The sequence below is a fragment of the Xiphophorus hellerii genome, chromosome 3 (genome assembly GCF_003331165.1).
Source record: "Xiphophorus hellerii strain 12219 chromosome 3, Xiphophorus_hellerii-4.1, whole genome shotgun sequence".
NCBI lineage: Eukaryota > Metazoa > Chordata > Actinopteri > Cyprinodontiformes > Poeciliidae > Xiphophorus > Xiphophorus hellerii.
Window position 1 is genome coordinate 5,936,220 of NC_045674.1, and position 12,599 is coordinate 5,948,818.

At 39.8% G+C, this 12,599-nt stretch overlaps 1 protein-coding gene across 2 annotated transcripts in view; it reads left to right on the forward strand.

Moving 5' to 3' along the window:
* Positions 1-12,599, forward strand: part of dgkb (diacylglycerol kinase, beta) — an 81,055-nt gene extending 68,456 nt beyond the window's left edge. For both annotated transcript variants that reach the window (XM_032559003.1, XM_032559004.1), the window contains 4 exons: positions 1,577-1,772; positions 7,381-7,501; positions 9,242-9,302; positions 11,548-12,599. In XM_032559003.1, coding sequence (XP_032414894.1) covers positions 1,577-1,772; positions 7,381-7,501; positions 9,242-9,302; positions 11,548-11,655 — 486 coding nt within the window. In that variant the 3' untranslated portion in view covers positions 11,656-12,599. The remainder of the gene's footprint in view (positions 1-1,576; positions 1,773-7,380; positions 7,502-9,241; positions 9,303-11,547) is intronic.

Sequence of the window (12,599 nt, forward strand, 5' to 3'; positions counted from 1 at the left end):
TTAAACTGGCCTTAAGGTAAGAATGATTGCACAGCTAAAGAATATTCTGGTCATCCTCTGTTCCATAAATATGCTAGTTTCAGCTTCAGAAAATGTGTTGACATGTGAGGGCTATCTCTGCAACTCCCCGCCTGCTTTTCATAGATCCCCAGTCCAACACTCAGGTAATTAGCCCAACGTGACCCTGCTGTGTGCGATATTGAGTGATAATGAAGCTGGTGTCTATACAATTCATCTTCCATCTTCACAGAGCTATCCACACAGTGTAGAGGTCTTCATCAATTAGCGCTCTATAAGTAACTGCAATACTATTGAGCTGCAAGTAAGTAGATGAGAGCCGATCAGATGTGTTAAAATCCACTCTGCAGGATTCTGCCTTTTAGACTTAACAGAGGACACTTACAATGCTCTTTTCTTAGCTTAACTTAGCTTATAATGTGGCTTTAAATGGTAAATTTAATTTATATAACACTTTTCTAGCCATACTGACCACTTGAAGTACTTTACACATTAGTGTGATGCTCTATGAGTTGGTCAGTATAACCAGAAAAGCTTATTAACTGTGGATGCTAGCCATAATAAGCTAATATTTACATTACCAAGTTAATTAAGTTAACACAGTTGTTAGCTAGTGAGGTTTGTCAGCATTGCTAAAGTTTTGAAGCGGCATGATAATAAACTGTGAACATCAGTGTCACATAACATGAATTATACAGAGTTGTACTTGGCAGCCACTGAAACGATTTGATCGACAGCTTATCACGTTCATTGATTGGCTCGCAATTTATGTCACCGAAAACTACAAAAAAACATTTCGTTTTATTATGAGAATAATCAGGAGCAGCGCAGGATCGCATGTGGTAACTTTTGCAGCAGAATGATAGTGAATTAGCAGCGCTGCTAGCAGCTAACTGACATGCTCTGACATGCAGACAGTAATAACGAAGAGAGAAACCGTGCCGCTGTGGTCAGTTTTCTGACGGAGCTGCTGTTTGCATCGACTGTGTGAAACACCAGAACTACATAATATTAACTTGTGATGTGAATTACATTTTTTTCATTTGGATTAAAAAATAATAATGAAGTTAATGCATGACTGTTGGTTTACATCTTTTAAAACATAAAGTGCTGGAAAGTAATTGTGAAATAATCAGCTGACTTGAACCTTTAGCATTGTGTTTGGGCCAGCAAGGGATTTCTACAGAACCGAACCGCACATTAACCGGTTAGAGCTTGACTTGCCAGCGGAAAAGCGCCTATAGTTGCTCATTAGCTTGCTAAAGTTAGCATTAGTAAACTCACTATTCTGGATGTTAGCATGTTGACATTAGCATTAGCATTCCTAAGCACTGGACAAACTTCGTGATTCTCTGAAATAATTATACTGGATCTAATGACACTTTACAATATGTCATATTAGATCAAACTTTGCTGTATCAGCCACTTTTCACAAGTGGAAAAAAAATATACACCAGTAAGAAACATTTTCCTTATTGGTCCATTAATAATAAGTTAGCAGTTATACATAACATGCTAATTTCATCTTCCCTTCTGTTTTCCTTCTCGTCTGCAACAGTGTGATGGCATCAACCTGGACCTCAGCAGTATCTCCTTAGAAGGCATTGCTATCCTCAACATTCCCAGCATGCATGGCGGCTCCAATCTTTGGGGCGAGAGCAAGAAGAGGCGAGGTCAGCGCAAGGCAGGAAAGAAGAGTCAAGAAAAACGGACACCAGTGGTCGACCCCAAAGAGCTCATGTTTGCTGTGCAAGGTAGCTTTTCAACATCATACATTCATTTGTCTCAGAGGTTTCTAAGTTAAATTATGCAAATAAAAAGCTCACTGTGGCACAAAATCACACACAAATCTGGAAAAATAAAAGTCTCTGCCACTTCTTATTGTGGTAGTGGAGCTAAAATGTTCGTCTTTTCCGCAGTATCCTCCTTCAGACTCAGTCAGTTTGTGTCCTTGCTCCTTTCAAATAGATCAAAGACTAAACTTTTAGCTAAACTTTTCCATTGTACATTAATATTTCACCCATGACAAGTTGAATCACAGACAGCAGGTTTTGTTTGCAAAGAAAAGGTACAACCATGTCACTGTGTGGAACTGTCACTTGGGTATTAATGGCCTGTGTAGGCGGCAGTGGACAGGCGCAGCTAATGGGAGCGGACTGAGTAAGGTGTTGGGCAAACCCTTGAATCCATTTACGTCAAAAGGAAACCCATCAACGATAACATATGAATGAACAAAACAGAAAGAGTCAGCCACTCTGTGTTAGGTGGAGAAATGGCTACAATCACCAAAGGGAGTTATTGGGAAAGAGATAAGTAGGAATTTAACTCTTTTATTTCTAAAACACTAAATCTTACCAAGTATTTGTGGTCTGGTTTCTAGAGCTGTGATCTCATGGAAAATGCCACATTTCAAGCAAGATTTGAATTCAGTTCATTTAAATTCAAGAGTGAAATCAAACATTTGTGCATGGTGACTTTAAATCTTATTATAAACATAAAACTTCAACATATTTCCTTCGAAGAGCCCCTTACTGGCCTATGTCTGTCCTCATCACTATTCTGGGTATTTTAACTTTGCCACCTTTGGATTATGTGTGGACATTTTCCCACTGCTGTCCAATAAAAGGTGAGAATGATGATTCTCACCTTTTTTGCTTTTTTCCAAAAGCAAAAAAATGAAGTTTGAGTGGTTTCTCAGCAGGATTTTTGACTTAAATTATGTCCTGATTTTTGGAATAGGTAACAAAAATTATCTTTTATTTCTTATCTTTTTACTGTGTAAATCATATTTGGTGGGCAGTTACTGAATATACTGATAATAAAATAAAAATTTTTAGTCAAGCAGACAGGTTGAGAATAAAATGTGCTTAACACTAAGAAAAGAGGGATGAACTGTTTATTTTAATGCTTTATCAGTGGAAGAAATCCTGCATATAATCCCAGAGTTCATATTTGATTCATTTTCCATCACTCATCATTTATGGAGGTTTTTCTTTTTAATTTACCAGTTTAATACATTTTATATTTGGTTGTTTGTTTTGTGTTCATCTCTGACGGCTGGTGTGAAAGTGATATGCTGCATGTTGTGAAGGATTCCTGCTGTGCTGGGTGTGTCTGGTTGTGGATGTTAAAATCAGCGCTGACGAGTCGGCGAGGCTCTGCAAACATGGCTGCAGGTGATCCCCAGTGAGACTTCACTGGTCCGAACATGATTGGTAGAGAAACTGATCTCTGTGAAGACGCCTACGAACCTTTATTCTCATGTTTCTGTTTGTTTTCCGTTGAGTTTTTGGATTATTATCTTTGATTTCTCTGGTGGTATTGTGCCTTCAGAGCTTGCTAAAATATGTGCATTTCAGCAGCTGCACTATCAAATATTAACAAACAAGCTTACAGAAAAATATAAAATGCTCTAAATCAAAGCAGAAACTGATGAAACAGGAAACATGTAGAGAACTATTTATAGCCCTGTAATTTTTCCACTTTTTGTGCCAAACAATGTATTTTAGTGAGATTTTAAATGATAGATCAACACAAGTTAGGAAAATGAAACGGCTCCAAGTCCTTTACAGTTAAAAATCTGAAAATGTGGCTTGTGCTTGGATTACGCCTTTTAGGATCAACACTTCTTTTTAAAATCAACTTTACAATTATCGCTGCCGGTTTTTGGGCTAGGTTTCTACACAGTTTTGCACACCTAGATAATCTATTTTTTCAGGTACATTTAACAATTTAAAGCTTCTGTTTTAGTCTAATCTGACCTTCCAGATGTTTTCTGTCATATTTTGTGGCAAACAGTTAAAAGTCTGAAAATTATATATTCTTTTAATTGAATAGAGTTTAACCTCTAAATCCCAAATAAATACACTAGAGACTAAATATGACAAACATTTAGGGGTTTGATCAGTTTTTCAAGGCAGTGTACCTATAGTTGGCGAATAATTGGAGCTAATTTTTCATCTAGCACTTACACTAACTCTGGAAACATTTAGCACACTTAGCTTCCCCAGATAAATTCAAAAGCACAAATTAACTTGGCTGTTTTGTAAACTTTCAGTTAAATTCAAACAGACAAAAATTAAAAACATGAAAAAATGCCCAGTTGACATATAATTTTACATTATTTGTTCGAGAAGGAGCAGGTAGAAGAAACGCGATCTTATGATTTCCTGCTCTTCTCATTCTCATCAATCCACAAACATTTAAATCTCCAGATAAACTTTAATTATTTCCACATTTTATGACACGTAAATCTCACTTTCTCATCCTTACATGTACAATTATTTGTACACAAACGTTCATCAAACATGTAAGTTATTAATGTATAAATTAAATTCATGCTCGAGGTTTGTAGACTTTAAAGCGCAGATATAATTTGACCTGGCGTTAGCGCGTTAGCATTAGCTTCCATGTATTAGTAACAAAGTGTTAGGTTGCTTCTTCTTTATTTAATATGGGTTTTTTTTCTGTAAGTTTGATCAGTTCAAGGCCAAACCTGCAACAATGAACACTCCATTAAATCTTGAATAAAAATCAATCGTTGCAGCGTTGGAGGAGTCCGAACCTGGGAAGGCTCTTAGCGTGAGCGAGGAGTGTGTGTATTTGCTCTGCGTTCAAAGCTGTGTTTGTTTCGCTCTGTCTGAGTCTATTGATGTGTGTATTTATCCACTTGTGCTTCATATGTGAGAATGGATGCCCTTGTGGAAGGTGCCCTCAAGGAGAGCGGCCTAACTTGTCAGATCAAGAGAACGCCGTATTTATAGGTAAACAAAGGAGCGGCTCGGCCCACTGGGGCCCCGCCGAGCACCATCCACAGATCAAACTGTTGGGAGGGATTTTATCTGGTGAAACGGCGTGTGTGTGTGTGTGGATTGGCGACTGGTGGGTGGCTAAAAATAAATAAATAAATAAATAAAATGTGACCTTTCGGGAGCTGTTAAATCGTCCCGCTGGTGACGCCAGGAGACAAGCCCCTCAGGTGGAAGGGAATGGCTGCAGAGTGAATTATTTAGAATGGGACTGAGGTTTCGCGAAAAGGGAGGGAGGGTTCATGTGTGGGTGGAAGGGGGTTGACGTCGAGGACTGATCCCCCCTGACAACCCTCATGAAGCTTTCGTCGGAGGATCGCCCCCTCCCTCTTCGTCCCGCCACTCCTCTTTAGTTTTACGTTCAGCTGATCTGGTCCAGCGCCGCTCCACCGCTGCCCCCAGCCCGTCGCTCCACATGTGTCAGAGCCGCCACCGACAAGAACTCCGTCTCCACTCACGCTAAATCTGTTTTATTTTTGCCCATGCAGATAATCAGGAGTTGAATGAGGCATATAATGTAAGATCTGATTATCTTCGTATACAGCGAATGTAAAACTTTTGTAACACTTTTTATTTATTAAAGGGGAAAAAGGCAAAACAACACTGTAAAAACTCAAAATCTTCTGGTACAAATATCTTAGTTCACTTGAAGTAAGACAAAACTAACACTACAAATAACTTCTAAGCAAGACATAGGTGCTCAATATTGACTAAAAAGTACTTCCCCTGGCACATTATGTCCCTTATTTCATAATTGTTACGCCAGCGAAGCCCAGTCCATCGCCTAGCAACCCAATTCTAGTTCCACTGGCAGATTATTTCTCTTACAACAAAGCATTTTTCCCATGTTATAAGTTAATTTTTCTGCCAATGAAACAAGTACTTTTTCATGAATATCTTGCTAAAAATTTACTTTTATGTTAATTTTGTCTTATTGTAAGTGAAAAAAGATATTTGCACTAGAAACTAGACCAAAGATACTTGGTAAGATTTTGTGTTTTTGCAGTGAGTCCAACCAGGTTCTATGTGAAAAAGTAATTGGCGTTTTTACTAAATCATGTCATAACCTACATTGTTTTGGATCCATTTAATTTGGCCTGATTGCTGTCTGACCTATGGAGTCAAGAAACATCTTAAAGGGGCAGTACTCTGTATTTTTCAGGCATCTAATGCCATTTTATAACACAATCAAGTAACTATGTTACCTACAGATGTTATAAAGTGCTTTATATCGCAAATATGACTTAAAAGAAATGTACACTCCTCTTTCTGAAGGTCCACATTCAGGAAGTTATCACAACATGGCTCCTCTATTAACCCTTTAACAGTGTTTTTTTATCACCGTTTCACTGAGAAGTAGCTCCTATAATGAGCTCAGCAGATGCACAGTTCCACCTGGTGTTTGCTAATTGCTGCTGGCTAGTCTGAAGGAGCTGAGTGGGGAGGCGCAAACCTGTCTGACAACATGAAGTAAAAGAAGCTAAAACATTTAAAAACACGACAAATCATGCACTGGTCTAACAGAAATTTAAGAACAGATGAAAAGAAAAGTCTTTGCGATCTTTGACATCTATCGGTATGAGACTTGGGGAGTTTTTGGGGAAAAAGATCAAAACTGGGTCGTTAAGACTGCCACAAAAAAGCAGATTATATGTCGCATTTTGAAGAAAAAAAAAAGAAAAGCAGATTTGGGTCAAATTTGCGTGTTTTGTGACTGTATGGTGATGCTTTCCATTCTACGCTTTGAGTTTGAGTCTCAATGGGAGGATCGGCCTTAAAGCCCAGAGCCAGGAGGTCAACCTGCCGTGGACTGTGTGTACACAAACTCTCCCACTCTGACCCTAGAAAGCTCCGCACTCACCGCTGCGCTCTCAGATCGGGGCAGACGCCTGTCCATCACCATGGTGACAACTGGACACCAGAGCTCGGCAACAGCATCAACATCTCACCCCGAGCAGCGACATCGGCTGCGACACTCCTCCAGGAAACCAACCCGACTCCCGCGAACACGACAGCCGCCGAGCTCCGCGGCGTGACAGCGAGCTAACGCGCTCTCACGCACCGCGCGCCTGAAAACGGCTCTTTGTTTCAATTAGTATCTGGATCCTCCCAACAGCGCTGCAGCGGCTTCCTAATCTGTGGAGGGACGAGTCGACGGAGCGGGCCCCTAGAACAGATGGGCCCTGCGTGACGCTGAGCTTCCAGCAGGGTCAAAATCAATGCTCATAACTGAAAAACAGCACAGAAATTAATAATTATATTATCACAAGATTGCTCTGCATTGCCGGTGCAATCTAATTAATTGCTGTTTTGTTTGTAGCTTGTTGCCTCTTTTCCTTTTTTCATTTTTTTGATGGGAAACTGTGAATGTTGCGCGTTTCGGAAGCAAAAACATGAAGCGAGGAACTCGACATCTCTTTTATTAGCCTTCACCTGCTTCCTCTTTCCTCTCTCACGTCTTCATTCCTACATTCTCTGCTCTGTATTTATTTGTAGAAAACAGTTTGCAGGATATTCCTGTGACCTTTTTGAGCTCTTCCTTTCTGTGTGTCAGATCTGTCTGACCAGCTTCTGGAGGTGGTGGGGCTTGAAGGAGCCATGGAAATGGGTCAGATCTACACGGGCCTGAAGAGCGCCGGTAGGCGGCTGGCCCAGTGCTCCTCTGTAACCATCAGGTCAGTATTTCACACGCTGTACTTATTCGTAACCTTGTAAAAAATATATATCTTTTATTTTTTATTAAAGTGATCCAGTCGCAGTTTTTCCATCAAATCAAAGTTCACCAAAGGAAACTCTGGCCTCTAGAAAAATGTTTTGTTTTTGTCAGCACCAACTCCGAGCAAGAAAGAACCACTTTGACAGGAATTGGAGGCGTAATATTAGAGAATAACATTCAGAGTCCTGGGAGCGATGTGTTTATATTCTCAGTTACAGAAGAGAAAGTAAAGCAGTTGCTGACTTTCTGGTTTACTTTTAAATGGAATATATTTGTTGACACACATGGACAAAATTGTTGACGTGCCTCATGCTGATGACCAAAAACCCACAATGGTCACTGAAATAAAGCAATAATAAAACTGTACTTAAAATTGAACAATGAAAATCAGAAATTGTTTTTGAATTTTGGTTCAGGCCATGGTCTTGAGCCGGAAAAGGGTAGAGTGCCTTCTCCGGGTCAGGGGGGGTGTCCTGCCCCAAGTGGAGGAGTTTAAGTATCTCGGGATCTTGTTCACGAATGGGGGAAGAAGGGAGCGGGAGATCGACAGGCGGATTGGCGCAGCGTCTGCTGTCAAGCGGGCGCTGTACTGGTCCGTCGTGGTGAAGAGAGAGCTGAGCCAAAAAGCGAAGCTCTCGATTTACCGGTCGATCTACGTTCCCACCCTCATCTATGGTCATGAGCTTTGGGTCATGACCGAAAGAACGAGATCGCGGATACAAGCGGCCGAAATGGGTTTTCTCCGTAGGGTGGCTGGGCTCTCCCTTAGAGATAGGGTGAGAAGCTCAGTCATCCGGGAGGGACTCAGAGTAGAGCCGCTGCTCCTTCACATCGAGAGGAGCCAGTTGAGGTGGCTCGGGCATGTGGTCAGGATGCCTCCTGGACGCCTCCCTGGTGAGGTGTTCCGGGCACGTCCCACCGGGAGGAGGCCCCGGGGAAGACCCAGGACACGCTGGAGGGACTATGTCTCTCGGCTGGCATGGGAACGCCTCGGGATTCCCCCGGAGGAGCTAGAAGAAGTGGCCGGGGAGAGGGAAGTCTGGGCCTCCCTTCTGAAGCTGCTACCCCCGCGACCCGACCTCGGATAAGCGGAAGAAGATGGATGGATGGATGGATGGTTCAAGCTAATAATTTAAGAAAAAAAACTGTTTTTTTTTTTTCAGCAATAGTTTCAGAATTCTGAGAAAAAGTCAGAAATATTTTTTAATTCAAAACTCTGAAGTCACTATTTTGAGGTTAAACTCAGATATATTTTTAACTTTAAAAGTGTAATTCTGAGGAAAAACTCAAAATTCTAAAATTTAAAGCCAGAATTCTGAAAAAATTCAGAATTTTGAGATTAAACATTTTGTTTTTTACTTTGAACTCAGAATTCTATGATGAAATTCAGATTTTTTTCAGTGTCCCTAATCCTCTTCCTGATTTAAATCTATGAAAGAAACACTGAGAAGGTTATAATATAATTACATTTTATATTCTATTTTACTTTTTGGTGTAAAAAATAGACTTTTTTACTGAGTCATTTCCTGGATGGTTACTTTATACTTTTATTTGAATGAAAATATGTTGAAATAATGATACTCTGGAGTACATTTTTGGATACTCTACCCACCCCATCATAAATCTTTGATTATTTGTTAATTTAAAAGCCTATCAGGTGCAACAGGACTTTTTACAGTGCTGTGTTTGTAACCTGCAGAACCACTAAGTCCCTACCGATGCAGATTGATGGTGAGCCGTGGATGCAGACTCCCTGCACTGTAAGTCATGACATGTATTCACTATTTCTCAAGCACAAACATTTCGCTTTGCTCCACCTTAATTAGTGGCGTATCACAAATAAACAGCAGCTTTTTCATCCTGTCGGAGGTGACTTCAACCCTTCAACCTGTGAAATACTTTTAAAAACATCTCAGTTTCGATCGAATTTCACTAATTATTAACAACAACAGCATGTATGCAAACACACCTCAGTTCTTCTGCATGCATGATATATTTACACCATCGGTTCATTTGCATTTTGACGCCACATACAACATGTATCACTGATATCTAGCTCTGACATAACCGTCATAAATGTAAATTTCTGCTTTATTTCCGGTGTTTGTTTCTGATGGGAGTATTGACTCCAGTCATTTCTTATTATTTATCAATGCTGTTATGTTTTTTAAACTTTAATCTTTAATTCAGTATGACTTCATTTGAGTTCTTCCTTCTGATCCTCCCCTCCTTTTGTGGCCAGTGTCTTGCGTCAAAAGGTGCATCGTAAGGAAAATCAGAAGCGCCAAGTTCTTGTTTAACGATGAAAGTGAGTCTATAAAAGCCCGTAGCGGCCACAAAGTCAGAGTTCAACTCTAATAAATGGCAGCTTCCCTTTGAAGGTGAGGCGCTCCTTTAAATGCAGATGGAAGCTTCGCATTGAGTCTCTAATGATGCTCCGAAGCCGATAACCCTTGATGGTTGATCCGAGTTGCTCCATCAAAAATTTCATAAGATCATGTAGCATCATTGCTAATTCAGACTTTGTTGGTCTGTGAAGCCAAAATTTTACTATAAATTATGATGCACATATGTTACCATTTGATGTCAGAGTCATGCATCCGAGCGATTCTCAAACTGTGTCGTATTAAAGCTCATAGATGTGCATTTATAAACCATTTGACAAGAACCCATATGGGAGATTGCTTCTGTTGGTGATGCATTACTGAATTCATATCTGCATGTAGATGACAGTGTATGAAATGAAGCATAGGTTGTTATATATCAAGATAAGCGATGCGTTTAAAAGAAAAGTAGAAATTCACTTTAAAGTATTATTTGTCTGCTTCGGAAACATTGTAAGATCTTCTGCAAACTGGTGTGAATATTGCTATTAAAATATTTGAGACTTTTGTTGCCAGTAAAATTTTTTGTTAAACTTCTTAGTCAGACTGTGGGAAAAAACTGGGGAAAAAATAGGAATGTGGCATTTTTGGCTACAGCTTCTTTTTCTGTGCAGAAGAGTGGAAGTTTGTCTGCTGTACCATTTTTGAGGATTTTACTGCCAGGTATATCAGGAGGTTTGTGTTTTTCTGCTGCAACAAATTTCTGCTTGCACTGCCAACAAAATGATCCTTACAACTTATAACCCCCAGTTTTGATTAATAATCCAAATTAAACGAAACCGGTGTCAAACATTTGTGCAGTAGAAATTATTGCTTGTGCCGCTATCATTTTATAGGTGCCTTCAGAGGTCATCAAAGGTCAACCAGTTCCCCACACATTTAGAAAACCAAACAAATTTGGTGTCAAACGACGGTGATACTAAAATTTTAGCTGCACAAACGTCATAAAATGAAATGTTTTTATATTTTGTTAATGTGGAGCGGGGGGCAGGATAATCTTGTTTTGTTTTTTTTCAATCTTAAAAATGATAGCGGCACAAAGTATCATTTTTGCTGCACAAATGAAGCATGGTTGATTGACACTATATTTTCTTTCATTTTGAAAATGTGGACTGTCTTCTTGACCTTTGAAACATTTCTTAATATCTTTGAAATGATTGCAGCACAGACAGCACATTGGATTATCACCATAATTTGTTTGATTTCGTAAACTCGGACTGGCTGGTTGACCTTTGACCTGCTAGAATATTTAGTAATATCTTTGAAATGATCGCAGTACCAGCAAAAAATTTTGCTGCACAAACGTTGACACCAGTTTTGTTTAATTTGAAGAAGGTTGTGTGGAGGGAAACTTTGCTCAAGTCCTGTAAAAACTATTTTATTTAAATCTCAAGCCTGATTCACTCCAGTTTAAGCCAGACCGCTCGCAGTTTTTGCGCTGCTCTGTGACGTCTGCGTTCTTCTTCTGCAGATGTCGCTTCGGTGTCGTAAACCGTTGACACTGAAGTCTGAAATCTGAAAAAATCAGATTGAACATCCAGACCTGCTGCGCTTTAAAATTAATTTCTGTGTTTTCGAGGCTCCCCAAACGAGCTTTCTCTCTGTTTTCCTCTTCTTCCAGATTCAGATCGTCCATAAGAACCAGGCTCACATGCTGATGGGAGCGCCGCAAGGCCGCAGCTTCCTCTCTTCAATCCTCAGACGAACGCGCTCTGAAAGCAAAGACTAAACCGTCGTCGGATCCAAGTCGTTTCAAGCTCCTGCAGAAGCAGCTGTGGGAAAGTTTCATCAAGACCCAGTGGTCCAGTTGAGGAAGGGACTCTGACGCCTGTTTGATAGCCCAGCGGCCGGTAGCGCGCTGTAGCTTCGGTTTGTGTTGCCTGCAGCATGAAGATGTCTCTGAGATTGAATCCAAAATAAGCTGTGATCCGAACAGAGTTTGATCTTCAGTGAGCTCCAAAAATACCCCAGTTATTTCTGGAAGTCCACCTCTGTTCTTGTTCTATTTTCTGTAAAAATGTATTTTATTTTTTTGCTGTTGTCCACTGTGCCAATTTGAACAACCAAATGGATAAATTATGCATTTATTAATTTAATAATTTTTTGTTATTTATGCTGATTTTCATGTATTTCTGCATTCACCCGATGCACGATGGAAAGTAAAAACGGTTGCTAATGACTGTAAGGTGTAAAATCTGTATTTCACTCATGAATGCTTCAGATTAATTTGCAATATTTTCCTTATGAGTTGTCCGGTTTTTATGCTACTCTTTAAGTGGGAAACACTTATTGGTTATTCATAAAACATGCATGCTCCTTTTTGTTGTATGCTGGGAGATTTCTAGGAAGTTTCGCCAATTCTGTGTACATTTGCTGTTGCATGAGAAAAGCTACAAGTTTGAAAATATTGTGGGCATTTTTAAATCTAGGCTTTGAAGCACTCATCTTTAGTTTTATCATTGAGATGAATGAATTTTGGTAGAAAATTGACATAAATCATAGAGCAAATACAACAGCCAAGTGTGTAAAATCACAACAACATGTTTGGTTCTCTTGAAAGCATGAATTAAACACCAAGGTCTCAAAATAAGATTACTTACTGTGTTTATAGTGAGTTACATTCGTACAGCCAACATTTACAGTTGTCCAGAGGCTTTTTTTATTGTCTTTCAT